Consider the following 22531-nt stretch of genomic DNA (forward strand, 5'->3'; position numbering starts at 1 on the left):
TTTATCGTAGGTCTGATCCAAGATTTTTTTGTTTGTCAAAGAGTCATACGTAGGGTCGTAATAAATAAAATGTTTTAGATGAAGTGAAGTTACGGATTTGTGAATGACAATATTTGTGGTTGTTAGAAACGGTGAAACGAACCTGTAACATATATCCAAAAGTTTTATAAATTGTTCCGCTAAGAAGGATTTCTGAAAATGAAATGCTGAGACCATCTTCATTGCTCTATAATAACTATATACTGGAAATCACAAAAGTATCGTTCCAGAATTTGAATTTTAAGTGAACGAATGAATATAAAATGAACCGAGAAATAAATTTCAACGCTTCATGAGACGATTTAACCCTGCGATAGACCTTCGCACATTCCATTTTGAATTTGTAGTACAGTGCACTACAGTCAGAACGATTCTTTTGCTATTTCCAATAGCGCAATGAAGCAATAAAGATGTTCTAATGAACTAATGTATAAGTTCGAACATCATAAGCTGTAAGTAGTCTTTTCACAAAATGTTTTCAGTGATAATGGTTTCCCAAAATCAGTTACATTGGGAACAAAATAAAAAAAACACCACTATGCTGCGTGCGTTAGGTCAACGCACTTCAAGCAAAAGTGCTGCAGTAAGTAATCTATTTTACATGAAAATATTTTTACAGTGTTTTACAGTTGTGTGGCACAATGTCAATTTTCAGTACCGTGTTTAGAGTACCACTCATGCTTGCAGTGCGTTGGTTAGGTCAATAAATTCAATCAAACCATATAAACGTTATGACCGATCGGCCGATTTATCTAATTTAGCTTTCATTGATTTTTTTTATAGAAATGAAAACTCAATAGTTTTATAATGTGTTAATCTTTTCGTCTGAATGCTATGGTTAGCAGCTTCCATTATCTGTGCTTCCCTACATTCAATTGAGTAAAACATGAACCAGCACTTGAACCCCGAAATATCACTTGTTCCCCGACAAACAGACGGAATTTTTCTCTCGCTGATTTGGCATCCCGGGACAACCAAAATGGTTTCCTCTTATTCAAGGAGTCGAACTCGACTTGTTTGAAACGTAGGGGAACAAGAGCACTGTAATTCGTCTAAAAGAACAAGTAGCCCTGAGCAATTCATTTGTCAGTCTAAATTGTCAAGAAAAAAGTGCGTCGAAAGTTTTTTTACTTGTTCCAATAAAACCTTCATTACGCATAAATTTACAATAATAAATGGTTATTTAACAAAGAAACATGCAGTTCATCGATGGTAAAGAATCCATATTGAAGAAATAGTCCATAAAATCAAATTTACGCCATCGGAGATAATTTGTTCATCGAGTAATTTCCAGGAAAAAATCCGATTGCCTCTGGCACATACAACCGTTTACATACAACTATTGGCCAATCCGCAGAAGGTGATTTTATTCCACTTTACTATTGAAGGATCTTTACAAAAAGTAAACTTTCATGTTACCGAGGGCTTTGTATTGGAACAAACTACAGCAGAAGACCGAGCGAAAACTTATGTGGCTACATGGTTTCAAATTTAAAGGATTCATGAAACTGAAGGTACTTATCAAATTGATTGAGAGATTATCTGATCCGCATATGCAAATAAGGGGTATCCGTGGTATCCACAATACTGGGAATTTTTTATCCGAAAATGTGAATACTTTACACTGATGTTTGTCTAACTTGACTAATAACATTGAAACATCGGTAAATTGATTTGGGTACCGCGAACCATACCAATCATTTGGTATGCTAATGTCGCTTGAGTTTTACAATGATAACGAAAACCTTGGAGTCATTTGCGTTAGTCTTCTGAATCAATGTTCATCAGCTATTAACGTTAGCACAGAAGAATTCGGACTTATTATTGCTAATAAAATAGATGCTTCATGGCCTCAAAGTCTACTAAAAGTCCTACTAAATGTAGTTCAGTTGTCGGACCAAAAATTATAATTATGTTATGGGAAATCGGAAATATTACTTGCTTACTATTACCCCTCAGAATTAAATTGGTGCATTTACATCATATCAAATGTAACATTTTGTACATTTTTACACCGACGCGACTTGCCTTGACGTTCTTTTTGTCTCACATGTGGTCTCATATAGCACCATAAGTGGAATTTGTACGACACTGCGTAATCCGTCAGAAGGAAAACGTTAGATCGAGTCTTTATTTTCTTGATATCTCACAACCATTGTCGTTCGAACATGTTAGATTAAATAAATATAACAAATTTCTTATTCAATAGAGAACGCAGTGATCCTTCGCTGCGATTACAAACTGTTATTGACATATTGCCTTGGGCGAATGTCACTGACTTTAGCAATTATTTCGCGCTAGGAGGTAGAAGTTCCTAGTCCTGATAATCACTTCAGGTTGTACTATAACGTTACAACACAATAACAGTCGACCAGATTATTTCTTTCTACGTCAGTGAAATTTGCACATCAATTTGTTTCAGCTTGTTCACTATACCAACCAAACTGTTCATACGTCTGTAGTCGGTTCCACAAGTACCATGCGCGCTCGTGTAACTATTTCAACCACACAAATACGTAAAGCACTGTTGTTTGCATGAATGGTGAATAACAGCTGAAGCAAATTCAAGTCTCAATTTCAATGACGTCGACTATCCGGTATCGCTACCACAAAAAGCACTGGTTTTCTTTCTGAGCTTTTCCATAAATTCCCCAATTGGTCTACTCCTCGAGAAGCCGCTTACAAGCTTTTCTTATCAAAAATCGAGATATTTCGTTCGGCTAAACTGAAGTCGATATTGTCTTTCCTTAGCTCCACCGTACCACTTGCGTTAGTTTTGTATGATGTTCGATGCTAGTTCAGATCACAGAAGACATTTATATTTAATTTTCAAAAAATTCGACTTGTATACAGAACATAAAAGTATTCTAACTAATTTAATTATGTTTTTGTCAGGCACAATGATTACGACTATGCTGATAATGAATGGTTACAGAAATTGAAGTCATGGAGCACAAACATTTAATAAAAATAGATGTTGACGTATTAAACATTACAGAAAAATCTTCGAAAGTAGCGAAATTGTGAAAACTGACTTGCAAACCATGATAATATTTTGCAATCAGCAAAAAGTTACGGGTATATTAACATGTTCTTACAAAGCTGTAATTAGGTAGTCCTATTTTGATTTCCCATTTACTCTGAAGCTCCAATGTTATTTCTATTGAACCTTATCACTGCATTGATTGTGCACGTTGCTCGCACTCGAAATTGCAACTTTGTCACCCTAACAGGTGATTGTGCCTGTTGTATGCACCCGAAAATTCAACTTTATTGCCCTAGTCGGTAATTGTGCATGTTGCTCGCACTCGAAATTGTAACTTTACCACCCTAACAGGTGATTGTGCTTGTTGTATGCACTCGAAAATGCAACTTTATTGCCCTAGTCGGTAATTGTGCACGTTGCTCGCACCTAAATTGCAATCCATCACCGTAACAGGTGATTGTGCCTGTTGTATGCACTCGAAATCGCAACTTTGTCACCGTAACAGGTGATTGTGCCTGTTGTATGCACTTGAAAATTCAACTTTATTACCCTAGTCGGTAATTGTGCACGTTGCTCGCACCTAAATTGCAATTCATCACTGTAAGAGGTGATTGTGCCTGTTGTATGCACTCGAAATCGCAACTTTGTCACCATAACAGGTGATTGTGCCTGTTGTATGCACTCGAAAATGCAACTTTATTGCCCTAGTCGGTAATTGTGCATGTTGCTCGCACTCGAAATTGTAACTTTATTACCCTAACTGGTGATTGTGCCTGTTGTATGCACTTGAAAATGCAACTTTATTGCCCTAGTCGGTAATTGTGCACGTTGCTCGCACCTAAATTGCAATCCATCACCGTAACAGGTGATTGTGCCTGTTGTATGCACTCGAAATCGCAACTTTGTCACCGTAACAGGTGATTGTGCCTGTTGTATGCACTCGAAAATGCAACTTTATTGCCCTAGTCGGTAATTGTGCATGTTGCTCGCACTCGAAATTGTAACTTTATCACCCAAACTGGTGATTGTGCCTGTTGTATGCACTCGAAAATGCAACTTTATTGCCCTAGTCGGTAATTGTGCACGTTGCTCGCACCTAAATTGCAATCCATCACCGTAACAGGTGATTGTGCCTGTTGTATGCACTCGAAATCGCAACTTTGTCACCGTAACAGGTGATTGTGCCTGTTGTATGCACTCGAAAATGCAACTTTATTGCCCTAGTCGGTAATTGTGCATGTTGCTCGCACTCGAAATTGTAACTTTATCACCCAAACTGGTGATTGTGCCTGTTGTATGCACTCGAAATCGCAACTTTGTCACCGTAACAGGTGATTGTGCCTGTTGTATGCACTCGAAAATGCAACTTTATTGCCCTAGTCGGTAATTGTGCATGTTGCTCGCACTCGAAATTGTAACTTTATCATCCAAACTGGTGATTGTGCCTGTTGTATGCACTCGAAATCGCAACTTTGTCGCCGTAACAGGTGATTGTGCCTGTTGTATGCACTCGAAAATGCAACTTTATTGCCCTAGTCGGTAATTGTGCATGTTGCTCGCACTCGAAATTGTAACTTTATCACCCAAACTGGTGATTGTGCCTGTTGTATGCACTCGAAATCGCAACTTTGTCACCGTAACAGGTGATTGTGCCTCTTGTATGCACTCGAAAATGCAACTTTACTGCCCTAGTCGGTAATTGTGCACGTTGCTCGCACCTAAATTGCAATCCATCACCGTAACAGGTGGTTGTGCCTGTTGTATGCACTCGAAATCGCAACTTTGTCACCATAACAGGTGATTGTGCCTGTTGTATGCACTCGAAAATGCAACTTTATTGCCCTAGTCGGTAATTGTGCATGTTGCTCGTACTCGAAATTGTAACTTTATCACCCAAACTGGTGATTGTGCCTGTTGTATGCACTCGAAATCGCAACTTTGTCACCGTAACAGGTGACTGTGCGTTTTGTGTGCACACTAAATATCAATGTTATCAATATCGTGATGGGTTCTTGTCCACGTCCGTCTGAATAATTTTTGTAACAAAAAAAAGCTGACCTTACGATGGTTCTCGTTACTTTCGAAGATGCGTAACTTTTCTGTGATGTTCTTTGTGTTTTTTGTAATTGATTTCAATTTTCCACAAAATTAACAGTATACTATTTCAGAAATTTGCAGACGATCAAACTTTCGCAAATGGCATCATTACAGATTATTATTTAACTTGTAATTCGTATTTCTTATTGAAAAGACCCAAGTTTTTACAGGTTGGAATGATGGTTATGCCTGACCACCTTTTCTTGGCAATAAAATTGATCGATTGAAAAAAAATGTTTTCTTTCTGTATTTCGAAGTTCGAACTGTAACTTGACCCAACATTATCTAGTGATCTTTGGACGACGCATTTTTAAGATTTAATCAGTTAGGGTGATCATTTCTGATTGGACGACGCATGCTCGGTCTATACTTTTTTATAGGAAGATGTAAGCTCTCTCTTAAAAAATTAGTTCAGTCGAGTTATTGAAAAAATTGTAAAGTTTAGATCCAAAAAGAACTTTGTCAAAGCAAAGTTTGCACATATGAACGTGAACAAATGAAAGTTTTTTCAAACCTTAATTAGCCACACACATGCAACTATGGTTGATTCTTCTATAGATACGAGGTGCTATGCATCTACATTTGTTGAATTTATCAAGTTAATAGGAGCAGTCAGCATCATTAGAAAGACAAACAGATCACACAGTGTTGTTGTAATAGTACATTACGTACGAGGTTCCAAATTTTTATTTTGACGAGTTGGTAAGTTATGGCCCGACCCGAAAGGAAAGGCTGTATTCCCACTCGTCAAAATAAAAATTTGGAACCTCGTACGTACAGTGCTTTACGTAAATAGGCATATTTCATATGAGCGGAGCGCTATTAACATTGCCGTATCACATAAAACAAAGTAATCGGTTCTGTCTTTTTGTGAAGTGTAAGCCCTATTGAAGACGGAAAAACAATATTACTTCGATAATAAACAAACGAAAATTGAATTAAAATTGTATGCTGTCTCGTCGATATGGCTAAGGTGTTATTCTATACCACTCTTCCACATTTAAGTTTTACTTAGGTTTCCCAATTAATTTTTAGCAATTCAATATTGGTTGTGGGCTGATCAACAAAAGACAAAATTGTTTTATGAACGCCGTTCTACAAGCATACTACCGTATACCTAAAATAGCAAATCATCTGCAAAGTGAGCTGAACACTGCTAATAAGTGTAACATTCGCAATTGTATTTCGTGTATGGTAGTCAACCTCTACGGAAACATTTACTCGAGTAAAGTGGCTTGCAGTCCATATCAGTTGTACGGTGCGTTGAAGCAAACAAATTCACGATTCGCGCAGCTATTGAATGGGGAGCATCAAGATTCGCACGAATTTTTAATGCTTTTTAATCAAGAGCTGGAAAAAAAACCTCATTCGGTACGATGGTTTGCTGACAATTTCACAGCCAATTTAACAACACATGTAGTGTGTGGTTCGTGTGGAAAAGTTCATAAGTCATACAGCGTCGTCACAGACATTTCTTTACATGTGGTAAAAAATGGTACTGTACAAACTGCCGTGGATTCATATTTCGACCACGATGACATAGAATACCTATGTGAAACCTGCCGAACTTATGACTTTGTTAAAAAGAAGCATTTCCTAGTCGCTGCTCCTGCGTATCTTTGCCTGCATCTAAGAAGATTTTCCGATGGAGGCTCGAAAATAACAGACAAGATCGAAATTTCCTTAGAACTAAGTTTAGCAACACATTTTTTGCAAGCTCAAGACTCAGAATGGAAGTATAAGTTGGTTGCTGTCGTGAACCATTTTGGAGAGTCTCGAAGCATTGGACACTATAACACAATCGTATTGGCAGCGAATGGAGAGCACTACGAGCTAGATGATCGTAACGTTCGAAAAGTGAGCTCAAATCAAGTCTCTGGCAAAGATGCTTACATATTATTTTATGAACTAGTCAAGGTAACAACATCTCAGATATATTGGACTCAACACACAAAACTCTTCTGAGAACAATGATCTAGTCGATTTTTTGACTAAAATTTTAAAAAAAAATCATGTGATCCTCGTTCATAGCAAAATTTGAAGTATTTTTAAGAAAATTTAAAATTTCTTCAGAAAATCATCGAAATATGTATTGTAGACGCAGAGCGCTTTTTTGCTCAGATGATTGTTTCTCGTTTCAAAATTAACTTGCATGTTTTGTGAAATTCAGTCCAAGAAATCGACTCGACCACTGTTTTATAATCCCTGATTGTAAGCAAATCTTTTACATGAAGGAACCGCCACACAGTGATTCGGTAATTGGCAAGACGTCTCAAATCAACAATGATTTTGAAGGCCAAGCGAACACAAACGAAGACCGTCGTGCTTCAAACGAAATTGATGACTTTGACGAAACTGTTACAAATTCAATACCAAATCAAACTGAGGTAAAAGATAGGATTTTGACCAGACACATTTCGTAAAATTTTCCGCTACTATTTTAGTTTTCCTAGTCAGTTATAGGGTACGGACCCCAGTATTCGGCATAGTTTAGAATATCGGCCATCTATTGTTTAGAACAATGAAACCCAATGAAACCCATTGTTGTGGCCGATATTCTAAACTATGCCGAATACTGGGGTCCGTACCCTACTGTATTTCTAAATTCCCATCGTGTTATCAATGTCTGTTTCTCTATTTTTCGTACTCTTCTCATTTATCCGTATCGAAAGTTCAGTAAAAGTGGAGAAGTAAGAAAAATAGAGAAAAAGATTTTCTGGGCAATAAAATCAATAAAATAGCGTGATGTAGTTTGTGTACGGCCCTAAGATATTTAGAATAAGACGGAAGTTTTGGCTATTAGTCCCTGTTTGATGTCGAAACATATAGTTTTTCAGATAAAGTCTAGTTGGAAGAGCAAACTCACTGACTTCATACTTCTTAGTTAGGCTTACAATAACAAAAAATCTTCTTCATTTCCTAGAAAGAAAAAGAACAATTGGCAGAAACTAAAACTCGAAGTCAAATCTATCAGGTATAAAAGGTTGTAAGATTCGAAAATTAAACACGTATCAATACAAAGATTCATTTAGAAAAAAATACCTGGGCGTAGAATCGTCGACATGGATTATGTATTCAACCAAATGACGCAGATAACACGTTTTGAATGTACAAATTGCGAAAATGGGACCTTCACCTATTCAAAAGAGATAAGGAGGGGGCTACAGTCTTCGTTCATATTCGTGTGTGGTGATTGTGGAAAAATGATGAGGCTCAATTCCTGTCCAGCCTATGATGAAACTGAAAACATTAACACATCAGCCATTTTGGGTATTACCGCAATTGGACTTGGACACTACCACTTGCAAGAATTCTTGGCCCACTTAAATGTTCCATCGATGAGCTACGCAACTTACCACAAATACGAAGAAGATAAGATACATCAAGAGTACTTCAAACTTAGTAAACGACTTGAAGCCGAAGCATTGGACGAAGAGATAAGGTTGGCCAGGAAACAAAATGATGTCGATGCAGCTGGAAATGCATTGATCCCTGTGGAGTTCGATGGAAGCTGGGAGAAGCGAGCGTACACCGGCAACTTCTCGTCATTGGCAGGCTGCGCGGCCATTATCGGACTCCGAACAAAGAAAATTCTGTACTCAGCGGTTAAAAAAAAATATTGTCACATTTGCAAGATTGCCGAGTCTCGAAACATTACACCACGAAATCACAACTGTAGGAAAAATTATGACGGGCCCTCAGGTGGCATGGAGACCGAGATCATAGTTGAAGGATTCAAGTACTGCGCTGAGAAAGGAGCACGATTCAATAGATTTGTTGGTGATGGTGACTGCAGCACTTACAAAGCGCTAAGGGATCTGCAATTGTACAAAGATCCGCACATTTCCATTGAAAAATTTGAATGTGTGAATCATCTGTTCCGAAATTTTTTTAAACAATGGAAAGCACTGCTAAGATCGACAAAATTGAAACGGAAGGGCCGCAAACTTTTGAATCTTGAAATTGGTAAGGTTTATCACTTGCTATTAATCGATCAACGAGCACGTGTATACTAATGCATATCTACACATATGAAACCCCAGCGCGGTACAATAATTACACTAAGTGAGCAAACCCAACTGCGAACTTAACATCTCTCCACAGTAACTAACGCACTGCAAGCATGAGTGATACTTTAAATAGGGTACTAGAACTTGGCAGTGTGTCACACAACTGTAAAACACTGTAAAAACCATTTCATACAAAATTGTACTCTATTATCATATTCGACAGATCACTTTTGCTTGAAATGCGTTGCAGTAACACAATAATTACAAATTACTCAAGGGGAAAGGCACAAAGAAATGCGTCTCCTTCAAAAGACAACTGATAACTTCATTGATAAAAAATGAATCGCACGAGGTCAATACTTTTTCTAGAGTTTTATATAATAGTTACAGTCAAAGGCAGTCAATTTTCAGCATAAATTTGCTTCAGCTGTTTTTCAGCTGATCTAGACATACAATCAAAACTGGTTTTCCTTGTTCATACGGTTGAATCTGCTACACGCACGCGCATGATAGTGGTAAAACCGTATAAAGTCGTATAAACGGTTGTGATTGTTTGTATGGATCAGCTGAAAAACAGGTGAAGCTAATTTATGCTGAAAATTGACTGCCTTTGACTGTATTTACGTAACTAGTGATAAAAAATTGAAAAGTCCAGTTGTGTGAAATTGAAATTTATTCATCGGAGGCGAAGTTGTTACACGAAAGCTAGACTTTTTATTTTTATCACCAATTCTGTAATGAATTTTACATCGGTACATCAAATCTTTTTCATGCTTGGGGCACGAAAGTGAGGTAAATTTTCTCTAGTTTTCGTCCCTTTGAATGAAAAATTAGATACGTACCTGTCTTGGTCGAGGTCGACTGATTTTAGGAACTTCCGCTTTACTTCAATTCGTTCGGGCTACAACTTGCGAGATTGCTTAAAATCAATCATCCAAAACACGTAAATAACTATTGTTTTCTGCCATCTGCTAAATGAATTGATTACTTCAATTACCTATTTTTAAAGTTCACCAGAATTAATGCATACTTTCGTAGTAAATAAAGTTGTATAAGATTTTGAACGTACCCACATTTTTATGACCAATTTTAATTCCGATAGTTCATGAGCTCACCCTCTTTAATATAGGTAGGAACATATGTAAAGGTATAAGACTAGCTGCACAGCACTGGAGACTGTCCAACATAGGATTGGAAGAAAAATATTCTAATCTCGAAAGAGACGTCATGAATGCTTTTTTGCACTATGTTGGAGTTCATAATAATTGTGCAGAATACTTCTGTACACAAACAACTGATGCAGATGCACTAAATGTGGTTACTGAGCTCAAGGAAACCGGTGTGTACTACGAAGTACTTGACTTGATACAAAAGTACTTCGGAAACAATGTGAAAAGTTTGGTGGCCGGCTTGTGCACAAACAAAACAGAAGGGTTCAACAGCCTAATAGCAAAGTCGTTGGGTAAGTCTATTTTCTCTCTTGTTTTCCTTTCTGAGCTCGTTTGAAACTAAAATTAAACTATAAACCGATACGATTGAATAGTTGACTTTTTCGAGGATGAGGTTGGACGAAAATATCGAACCAACTTGATTCATGTTTCTTTTGTGTTATTTTCAATACATTTTTCGGTTCTTTTTTGTTTCACTTTTCCTTTTTGTTATGTTTCCCACACCTTCTTTTCCCAATTTTTATCACAAATATCACAAAAATAAATATTGCAGGTGGAAAGCGTGTATGTAATTCATTGGCTGGATCCTACGAGATGAGGACGAATATTGCTGATGTCCATTACAACACTGACGGTCATTCGGGGTCAACCGTCCAACAGGCCATTTTTGGAGAAAGCATTCCTATGAGTAAAGCGCTGGAAAACAAAAGAAAGAGGAAATGCTTGAACAATGCAATTGCTAAGCAAAATCGCCCGAAAACATACACCAACGACGAGTCATCAAGCAAAAAAAAAGCGAAGGTTCGTTACGGTGATGGTCGTGAAGAAGTGGATTTTACAGAGGCGCAATTAGATGTCGCTAAAAGCAGGCTTTTCGAGCGGCTGAGAGAAAACCAGGTGAACCGTAATCGAATTCAAGTGGAAACCGTGTCGAAACAAAACTCTTTTGAATGGGGTGAAACTCGAAAGATAATGCTCACTTCGTCTTATTTCGGTCGAATTTTGAACGTAAGGAATCGTAACAGTTATACTAAGATTGTGGAAGAGATCGTGTATAACAATATTCAGCATGGAAACACAGCCGAGATGCGCCACCAACGAATATATGAAAAGCATGCCCTGTTGATCTTCTCCCGTTTGTATCAATTCGAAGAAATTACAAACTGTGGAATTTTTATAGACGAAGAAATCGCTTTCCTAGGTAAATGTCTCTAATGTCTCTAGTATGAATCTACACTTGATTGAAAATTTTGCGAGTAGGAAACTCTCTTCCACCTACTTCCATTGACGTCTATTTCCTTCTAATGATCACCAATAGCAAATACCACCTGTCCCAATATTTGTACATGTTTTCTCAAGTGAAATTTTCATTGATTTTTAGGAGCCTCGCCATTTAGACTCTACGGAGACAATGCTATTGTGGCGATTAAATGTCCGAAAAAAGAATTTGGAAAGAATTTGAGGGATGCTATAAAAACAATTTCATTCTGGGCAGGTACTGCTGCTGAGAGGCGTGTAAACGTTAAAAGCCATTGGTACCTTGAGATTCAGGGCCAATTACACATCACTAAAAGGCAGATGGCATACCTCATGATCTACTTAGGGGACGAACAGTACGAAATTGTTGAACTAGAAAAAAACGATGAGTTCTGGAAGCAAGAAATGGAGGAAGAGCTCGTTTATTTTTATAATGAAGCATTGATTAAGGAACTGGTCAATCCTCGCCATGAAAGAGGAATGGATCTTCGTAAATATAATACGAAAAAGCAAATATTTGAGTAAGGTAATCAGTAGAATTATAATTGTCTTGCTCGGTAATAGTACATTACTATACCAGTCAAGGAATTTGATATCTCGTATCCAGCTGATTAAAAGAATCGGGCTTTAGCCCGAGGAACTTTTACTCATCGTGATACGAGATATCAAATTATTGCACGTGTATAGTAAGGCGGTTTACATTACGAGTGAAGGAAAAGGCACCTTCCCTCCCTAGTAAAGTAAATGCATTTTTGTGTGTTCATTTTCCAACCAGCCCGTAAAGTATAGTACGTACGCTGTTCAAAATTTTATTACACCTAGCATAACAATAACTAGCTCATACAAGCAAATATTTTACTCGAAGTTCTAGCTATTTCATTTGAAAATAATTATAAAAATTGTTTGAATCGATGCTTGAAAAGTGATCTAACTTGTGGACTCCGCTTTTTATTCGAAACTGTGTTTTGAAAGTTTGTTTTAAAATTCTATTCTACAAACAATTTTTTTAGAAAATTTGAAGGGTCTAACTTATAAACCAATTTGAAAGCGGCAATACAAATTCTCAACAGTATGTTATTTGAATTGAAAATGTTATCTTCAAAACTGTGGTCCAATTCAAATGTGGAATTATAGCCCTTTTTTGACCACGGACAAAGCTGTATTTCCTTTGCTATTTTATAATTGTCTGTATTGGTTTAGGATAGCTAATCGTATGTCCTGTAACACATCACACTAAAACTAATTTAATTATATTTCAACATCCTAGGCATTGGTGGAGTTGGATACTCTGGACAGCTGTTTCAAGTTGCAAACGAAATCAAGCCAAACTTTTGCAGCACATCTACTGTCTATACACGCATAATTAAATTCTATATAAATTAACGTTTATCACAGCCTCTTCTATACCCTAAACCCATAATCTTGTGCCAGAGAACTGAGGCTAGAAATAGTTATTTGCGTATCTGTTTTGATGCTGATCTGTTCATGCTCCGACTCTCAAAATTGTCTAAAATCATCCGTCCAAAACAGATAATCAAAAAAATGTTCAAAAGGCTTTTGAAAAACACTCGTTTTCGACCCCAAAACATAAAAAAGGTAATGTGAGATCTCGCATATAATTGATGTAATTTCCAACACCATTCGTAGAAAACTAACTCTGTTTCGTTACGACTATTGAACTAACTATTCTGTAGTTTGGTAAGTAACTAAATAAGCAATCCAATATGGAGTGAAACATTTTTGTCTGCGGACAGTACAGTCACTATACTGAGTACAGTAAGGCATATTTTGACTGTGAACATCATAGTGATCGATGAATCGCTAAATGTCCACACGTAATGCTATTGTAAATTCGGTTTTAGTTTATTCTCAATTCATATTCATTTCGAACGTGTATCATATTTGTACAATATGTGCAGCAGCACAGTTTTATTTTGATACATTTTTGCGGGTATTAGCACCCATTTACAGTGCTAATACAGAAGAATTTAGATAAAATTGCAAATGTATGTGTGAAATATTCCGATGCGATGTTGTGGTTGTGTCGATTATTGTTGTGGAATATGTTGTGTTTTGTGTCGTACGACAAGTTGTAGCTGTAACAAAGGCTCTAAATATGAACGATACATTGGAGACTATAATATCGAAAGGATGAACCTCTAAAAAGGTACACATTTACAGAAATCTATCAGTTCCATTTTTTATATCTGCCAAACACAATTTCGACTTTGAAACTCAGAGGGCACAACCTATAAAAGTGAAATAAATCGACTAACTCACAGATGGAGTAGTTTCGAATAATTTTATGTCAGAGTGTTATACCTCCCCTTAAGAACATTAATAAGTCAATCAATTTGATTTAGGTTGTGGCGTCTGCGTCAGTATTACTTTGGTTTTTCTGTTTGATTGCTTTGTATTCGAATTTTGAATTCAAAGTGTATTTACAATCATTGATCTGAGGTCATAACAATTTCGCTGTTCATCAACGCTCCGCATCTGTGTGATATTCAGAATCAAATACATCAATAGTTATTTATAGTTTGTGCATGCAAACGATTAAATAAAATGATAAATAAGTATACTGATGCGAACGAAGTGTGCTGTATCAGCCACTTTTTTAATATTAACATTTAAAATCAATGCAAATTTGTTTACTAAATTCACCGTAAAGTGAATGTTCTCAGTCATTTAGTAGATAAAATTAGTGTCACTGCAGCAAGTCAATCAGATAAAAGGGTCACGTCACTTAGAAATTGATCAAAAGGTTCTGGTGATGTTTCTATTCCCTTATCTCTTTAATTTTGTCCTTTTAGCAAGACAGACTGTTTTTGTAAAATAATTCGTTCCTATCAGCATGCTAAATTGAACACGCTAAACGGACGATTTAACATCATGCTTTACTATCTGCAAACTATAATCCATAAGACTTAAATCGAAGAACTGAAAATAGCTGAAGCCTTCTCTACTACAGGTTATAGTCACTGAGGCTTCTAATTCAACGCTGCTGAAGGTTCTAAATGGTCCATCACTTGATTCCGTACAATCCATCCCAAAACCCGACCCAATCATTAAACATATCGAGTTCAACGCAAAACTGCACAAGACTGATAACAGTGCATATTCGCTACATGCACACGTTTCTCCACAGCAGACTAGACACACTCCAACCAGAACATAATTATTATATTCCAGATTAAAAATTAAAACTAATTACTTCTTCCGTAGCATAGAAATGAATTGTTATTTTTTCGTCTATAGATTATTATGTTATAAAACATTGTACAGCACCAAACCATAATGAACAACAGAGGAAATTTGTGTTGCATCAATTAAATAGCGCAAGCTAATCACCGACTATGCTTAACAGACTTAAGACATTTAACGAAGAAAGGAATAATTATTGACAGGGTGTTTCGGAAAAGGATTCGTGGTTGGACGGTTGGAAAAGAAGTTTGAATTTTGTGGAATCTGAGGATCTCTCTCTCTCTCTTGTTTTTAGTCGATCTTAACCACTCGAGTTCTCGGTAACAAGTGGTTTATTTCAAGGGGAGCGTTTATAATATACGATAGAGCATTCACAACATACGGCACTGTATCTACAAAGTTTTTTTAAAAGAAATTTTATTTTTCCATTCAATCATCAAGGAAAGATGTTCGAGCAAGCACTCATTACTGTAAATGTTCAAACCACTGAGATTCGGCTACTGTTATTCGTTGCTGGACTACTCTCAAATTTTGAATTTTCTAAGGTCCGGAAAGCATCTGAAAATCTACAAAACTATCGAAGGTGCCGATGGTCCAAGGAGCGTTCCTGATGACAATGGCCTAAATTCAAAAATCTGACCTTTCGGATTTTCACTCATATTTCCTGACAGACACTGATTATTTTTAGGTTGAAGAGGCGGTTGTACAGTGTGTACGACACAGAGTTTTCGATGTTCTAGATTTAACTATTTTTAGATTAAACACAGCCCATCGAAAATACGACAAAACTAGGGGATGAGGAATGAGTGGCTTTGTTTACTGTTCGATTAAATAGCAACATTTAATTTAAGCCAAATTAGTAACCGATTTTGTATCAAACCTTTTTGGGCCGACCGCAATTTTGCGTTGATGGGATCGACATTTATGCTGCATTTTCCATTGTAGTCCTATGTTCACCACCAACTAAAATGTGTAAAATCAATCATAATTGTTGATCCCATCAACGCAAAATTTCTCGTGTGTTCGCGACCTTAAAAGCAAGTGAATAAACAGATCTACACGTCTATCACTCGTAATCCATCAACACAATTCTTCTTATTACAACCACCCTGTTCACCATTTTTCCATTTTGTACCGCATGCATCCGTTGTCCGTTTTTAATTCTTTTAATTACTTCACTCATTCTCGTGTGCGTTTAAATCTTTCATATAACAGCAAAATAAATATGAATTTAATGGTTGTATACATTTTGTTTCCACATCCCATCATGACGACAATTGACTCGGAACGGACTTGTTATAAATTAAAAAAAGAAATTTGCTGCTCTAACTTATTACATGCATGGGTTATATGTGGTATGGTGTATATATTCATGGTACAATCCTCGTAATAATATTATGCGTATACACTGGTCCGGTACAATAGCCTCGCATATCACACAGTGATACTTTATGCTTTTAAATATTTGATTCAGTGTGTAGGGTTTATGATATCAAAGACAATTACGAATTGGTGAACATACAACGGTGGAGTGTCGTGTCATCAACCGGAAGATTTACTTTAGGGTCAAAACGTGTGTAAGGTAAAGGTGACCTAGAGTGTTATTATTTCTGTCGCTGATCAACAGAGGGAGATTCGATTGACTAACACTTATATCAACGCAACGGTATTTCTTCTTTTAGCTCGGAATCATACGCTAAGATTTTCAGATGTCAACGTTCTTATAAAAGACGTTGCTACAATACCGAAACCTTTCATCTTCAATGTAACTCGCTCCGAACGATAATTTTCTTTGTTATTCTCAAATCATTTAGCGATGGAAATTTTTGTTTATATCTTTACATTTCAAAATTATGTCGAAAATGTCGCGACCCCGTCTTTGAAATGTTTTAGATTTATGTCTGAAAAGTAGATCGTATGCTAGATTGGCGGAGCTAATTTTATATTGGTGTGGTTCGGGACAGACCATAAAGTAACTTATACACGATAACAATAACAAGTAAACATTCTGCTACAACGATTATAATGTTAACAGAGAAAACATTTTGTTAGTCAATTTTGGATGTATACATCATTCAGATGTTGCTTAACCAGAAAATAAACGTAGCGAATGTTACAGTAGACTCTGAGAGAACTAACAGACATATACAAACTGAATGTCTAGTCATCAGCTTTGATTCGATCGTAGTTCCGATAATCACCACAAAATGAGTATGACAATGACAGACGCATAGCACTGCTCCTAGCAATAACATTCATATTTCAGACGTCAAAAAACCTCTAAATTAATGTATGCGCGTAACATGACATGTCTTGTATCATTTAACTCACACCAAGAAAACAAGACTCCTGTCCCAACGAACGGAATGCAGAACCTATTTTGATTGCATCAGCCTTCGAAAATTTTCTAAGGAAATGCTAGGAGCAGTGCTTGCCAGCATGCAAAAAAGGATGTCACGTCACACACATTAAAATCTACATTGCATTATGGTCAATCTTACAAAAACAAAACATTCCGTCTCATACATCTCCTCGAAGAGCTAAATATTTCTTTCGTTCCCAATTTCACTTCGAAGGTCACAGCATAATAATTTCGAAAATAACTCAAAAACTACCGGAAACTGATCCTGTTTCATTAAGCGATAAGTTGAACAAAAGAGTGTATCAGATTTAAAAAAAAAAAAAACATTTTCCCCCAACATTATTGTAGAAATACCTTCACTTGTTCACTTGCATTAATTTTCACCTGATTGCACACCACATATCTCTAACGACAAAAGTTAAATTGACCTTGTTCCTCTTTTAAATTATAAAATAGTCAACTAAAAAACGGTGAAAGGATCAAATGTTTACCTCTTAAATGTATACCTATGAAATCCTATAAGCATTCACGCTGTAGAGTAGAACATTTTGACTTGTAGGTACCTTTTGTTTGAATATATTTTTTACTATGCGAAGCGGAACGAAAGGGATGTCAATGAATGTGACTTTAATATCAACCTGCCCCGCATGGGTTTTTTTTCGGTCGTAAGCACACATGCGTACCGTTTTATTTACAAATTAATTTACAATTTTGCTGATAAATGCGGTTGTTCAATTGTTCACTTGTGTAGGGGAAATTAAAATTGTTGGGAAAATTCTTCTCGGATTTTTGTAAAGTATTTTTTTTCATTTTATTCCATTTGGTATTGACGATAAGAGAATATGAGGTGACGAGACCTATAAAAAGTTATCTCTACGGACTTCACATCAGTTCATTCTGAGAGTGTGTAACATTATAATCTCAGTGTTGTTATTTATTAATACGAAAATAAAATTAAATTCAAAGGCGACGTTGCTAGGATACAGTTTGATCAGCTGGAACGTCATAAGTCAGAACGTTCAGTTTACTATTTATGTGCAAATACTACAACCTGTGGGATTTGCTGGAGATTGTAAATGGTTAACTGGTCTGATCTCACTTGAAATCAGTTCAAACTGACCCGATTCTAACTGTGACTGATTCGATCTGTCCTGAATTTACCTCAAAGCTGACAATCGTAAACAGTTCAATCTCGTCAATTTATACACCAATTTATCTTTAAGTATATCTTCTGATATGTGATCGGATTTATCTAAACTTTTTTTGATCGTCAGTATCAAGTAAATTTAATGCAGAGGTCAAGTACATTTATTGTTGGATTGAGTTTGGATCAGACCTGTTCCCAGCCTTAGAGTATTTCAAAACCTCATCGAATCATGTTATATTATTTTGCTGACCTACTCATCTAATAAGAATCTTTAATATAATAGAAGATCAAGATCATTTTCATCTATTCTCCAGCAAATAAAGATGCTGTAATGTAGATAAAGTTTTCATTTAATTAGCAGAAGAAGATAAATCTATTGCCATTGAATTACCTTGAAGTTTTTCATCGAAATTCATGTTTTTTCAGAAAAAGATTAAAATTCAATTAAAAAAAGAATTTGCGCCGGTCGGCCGGTCATTAAAATTATCATTTTGATTTAATTAATAAATTTAATTTAATTAAACGAAATGTTTATGGATCTCTATAGACATTTTAGTCGTACTTGCTGGTGAAGCTGTTATTCCCGTTGAAAGTGAAATTAAAATCCTAACGGAAAGAAGGATATTTTGCCATGTTTTCAATGGGTATAAACGACTCCACAGAATCACGGGAATCACGAGAACCACATGAAAAATACTAAATTCTTACAATCATTCGAAAAATCTCAAAAAAAAAATTCTTAGGTTTTGTTGCTTCCGTTGGAGATCATTCACCTGAAAGGTGTTACATAATTTTTTTGCATACAAAGATTAAAGGACTTTCCAGACAGACTCAGTTATGATGTCAAGAAATTTTCTGTTAACTAAAATCATGCCACAGAGTTCAGATTCATTTTCCATTCGTTATTTAGTTGTTTTATTACAAATTCTTTGGCTAAATGTTCCAAGAGATTGATTATTGTTCAATCTGTAGATTCTACAGATATTACTTTAAAAATCTGAAATAATTTAGAAGAAATGAAGCACAAGTCAAGTTGATATTTTGAGCCAGATGTATACATTTTCATGTCCAGATCAAAAACAGTCGTCACCAAGCCGGTAATTTTCTTTTTAAATAACTTGAGGCTCACCAGAATTTAACGAACAAACAACTGAAAAATATATCCTGTTTGTAAAATTGTGTATACAACGTGATGGTCGTTCGTTTTGTAAAACAAATATCAGACTTCAACAGTACTAATGTTTACTGTATCTCATTTTTGTAGATATTACGCAAACAATTTTACAGCCATTCAAAGTGGACTGTGGCTATTATTTTAGGTCTAAGTAAGACTTTAGACTTTGGTTGGTTAAATAGTTATTTGTTTACCGAGTGAAGAAAACAGGATATTCGAACAAGATGTGGAATTTCCTATTTTCTTCCAGGGGTGAACGCAACGTTTTTCATATGCGCTAGGTGTGATTTTTAACCTCGAAACAAACGCAATATTTTTAAAAACAAAAACAAAGGTGACAGTTCCGGGTAGAAAACGTCTTTTTTCTCCCCTCGACAGGTGAGATGGAGAAAAGATGGAAAAAAAGACATTTATCCTCCAAGCTGTCATGAGACGGAGCGTCAACAAGTACCATTTTTTCATGGCCATTTGAGTGGAGAAAATAACGGTAATCACACCGTATCTATGAAAAATCCTCCCCAACGGTGTGAAAGATTGGTCGAGTTAAATTTCAATTTTTGAAGCACTCGAACTAATTTTTTTATCATTTGATAGTTCCGTTCCAGACCAACCATTACAATGAAGCTATACATAGTGTAGCTGACCGCCAATCAGATTACGTGAACATTATAGAATGTATGTGTCATGTCATAAAAATGAGGCAAAGTGGGTGTGAAATTTAGAAGAAGAAAATTTGATCCACCCAACAATTGACAACCAAAACAGAATCCTATGCGCTCAAAAGGAATATTTCATCTAAATTATAACATTGTTTGCATTTTCAACAAAAACATTTTTTTTTTCGTTCATAACATTTTATGATGCGTTGGTTCAATTGTGCTATTTCCGCATTAAAGTGTCGCAAAATAACGACAAGATTCAGCACGAAACTATTAAACAATTAATCAATTGAGATGAGTATTTGCATTGCATGGATGTAAAGTTCGCTGATTGTGTGGCTGAATGATATCGGTAGCACTTTTCGTTTTTGATCAATGACATAAATTAAATGGAATTGTGTGTAACCACGGCTGAAATAAAACGCACACCGTATGATATACGTTTTTCGCTGGTTGGATGCTCATTTCAAACAGTTGGATCATTCAAGATGAGCACTTAATTTGGTTGGAATGCAAAAAAATAGACCGACCAGCGAAAAATGAGGGAAACATTTTAGTGTAGATAATAATAATAATTCAACCACCGCATTATACACGATAACTGTGTGTGTACGGTCTTTTATTCGACGCATTCACCAGAAATAATTCCATTCAATATCCGAAGTCGTATAACACAAAAAATAAATGATCGAATAAAAGCCAGTAATTTGATTTAATAAAATTGTTTTCAAAGGGCAAATTGTTCAGATGATGCTGAGAGTGGTTAAACGATTTTTGTTGAAATAATATTTTACTAGATCTCATGTAATACATCATGTTCAGAGATTCATTTACGATATGTTTTGTGTTTGAATTTAATTATTCATATTTTTTTATTATAACTCGTGTGACTATGTATCAAGGACACCACCAAGTCATTACAAGCAATTATTTTTCAATTTATTTAAAATTGCGATGCAATGCTCTGAATAATAAAATATGGGATCTTAATATGCTTCGATCTATCAAAGAATCTTGCTAGAGGGCTAAGCCATTGATAGGATTAGACTGATCTAAACTGAGAGCTATTTTTAACACTGTTTTTCCAGCACAAATTTCCGTGATTTTTTTAAACACTTTTTTGAATAGTAAATAGAAATAACACTTACGTGATCAGGACATTTTTGGATGCACGACTCCTCGATATGTGCTATCGATATATTTTCACTTGACGTTGCACTTTCACAATTATCCAACATTATCAAGAACACACAGACCAAATAGATGCTAAATGGGATTGACTTTTTATCCCTTGTCGGTGGCATTGTGAGTTTCTTCGAAACGGTTTCTTATTTTCTTAAATGTTGATACGTAATTTACTGGTGACAATGTTCATGATTTTTATTCATTATTATAATGTTTCCACCTGTTGGTCGCTGTCTTAGTTATTATCATAAATCACTATTCCTTTGCGACAGTGAGTAACTAGGATGACGGTTAATATTCATTTTAAATGTTCCAAAAACATTTTACTTTAACTTTCGTTTTTAGCTTACAAGTCTAGTTAAAATTGAAACAAATATAAAATCGTTGAACGAATTAATTTAAAAATTAAAAAAAAATTAAAAAAAAAAATTAAAACGAAATGATCCCGCAACCGTCTTTATTATTTCTGACCGTATTTGTATTTAACACTGCGGCGGTCACAACTCAACTAATCATAAAATAAAATTAACTAAGCTGATTGCGCATATTGCCTGTTTCCATTCACAATATATAAATACAACATACAACACTCATATATGAAATGATGAAGGGGACTTTGTATGTATGATGTATCGGTTATATGTGCAGTGCATTTTTATAAAACATTTAACAACAAAGTGTTGTGTTGAAGAACGGTCTTCCACAAACGGATTACTTTTTTGGACACATCTGAACTGATGATATAAAATTGATACCATCTTTGGATCGGTTTCACGAAGGATACTCGCAGTTCAATTGTTTGAAGGTGCATAACTCCATTTCGTCAAAATAAACATGTTAGACACAGGTGCATGCCGAGCAGATAAAGAGTTTTGCAAATTGCAATAGAGGCAGAGATTATCCTTCTGTCGAAAATATTATGAAAATTAAAATTCTTAACATGGCTCCCAACGTGTGTGGAAGGTTCGTGACATTGGTGGTCCCGTAGCAGCAGCAGCAGCAAGAGCTACTCAAGGCGTAACATTGGTCGTGGTGTTACACGCTGGTTGGTCGAGTCAATTTGGTGGAAGAATCGGATTGATGGTCGTCGTAATACCCAGCAAAGAACGTCAATTGGCAGCAGCACAAAGAAGAATTAGCAGTTTGGTAACATTGGTCGTGGTGTTACAAGGCTGGTTGGTCGAGTAAACTTGGATATTGATGGTCGTCGTAATACCCAGCAAAGGACGTCAATTGGCAGCA

The 22531-nt window shown here is 36.0% G+C and overlaps 1 protein-coding gene across 4 annotated transcripts in view; it reads right to left on the reverse strand.

The window, feature by feature from the left end:
• The window catches only part of LOC119074800 (protein sevenless), a 52657-nt gene extending 30875 nt beyond the window's left edge, over positions 1-21782 (reverse strand). For all 4 annotated transcript variants that reach the window (XM_037181083.1, XM_037181079.1, XM_037181082.1 and 1 more), the window contains exon 1: positions 21253-21782. In XM_037181083.1, coding sequence (XP_037036978.1) covers positions 21253-21408 — 156 coding nt within the window. In that variant the 5' untranslated portion in view covers positions 21409-21782. The remainder of the gene's footprint in view (positions 1-21252) is intronic.
• Between the last annotated feature and the right edge of the window lie 749 nt (positions 21783-22531).

The sequence above is a fragment of the Bradysia coprophila genome, unplaced genomic scaffold (assembly GCF_014529535.1).
Source record: "Bradysia coprophila strain Holo2 unplaced genomic scaffold, BU_Bcop_v1 contig_151, whole genome shotgun sequence".
Classification (NCBI taxonomy): Eukaryota; Metazoa; Arthropoda; class Insecta; order Diptera; family Sciaridae; genus Bradysia; species Bradysia coprophila.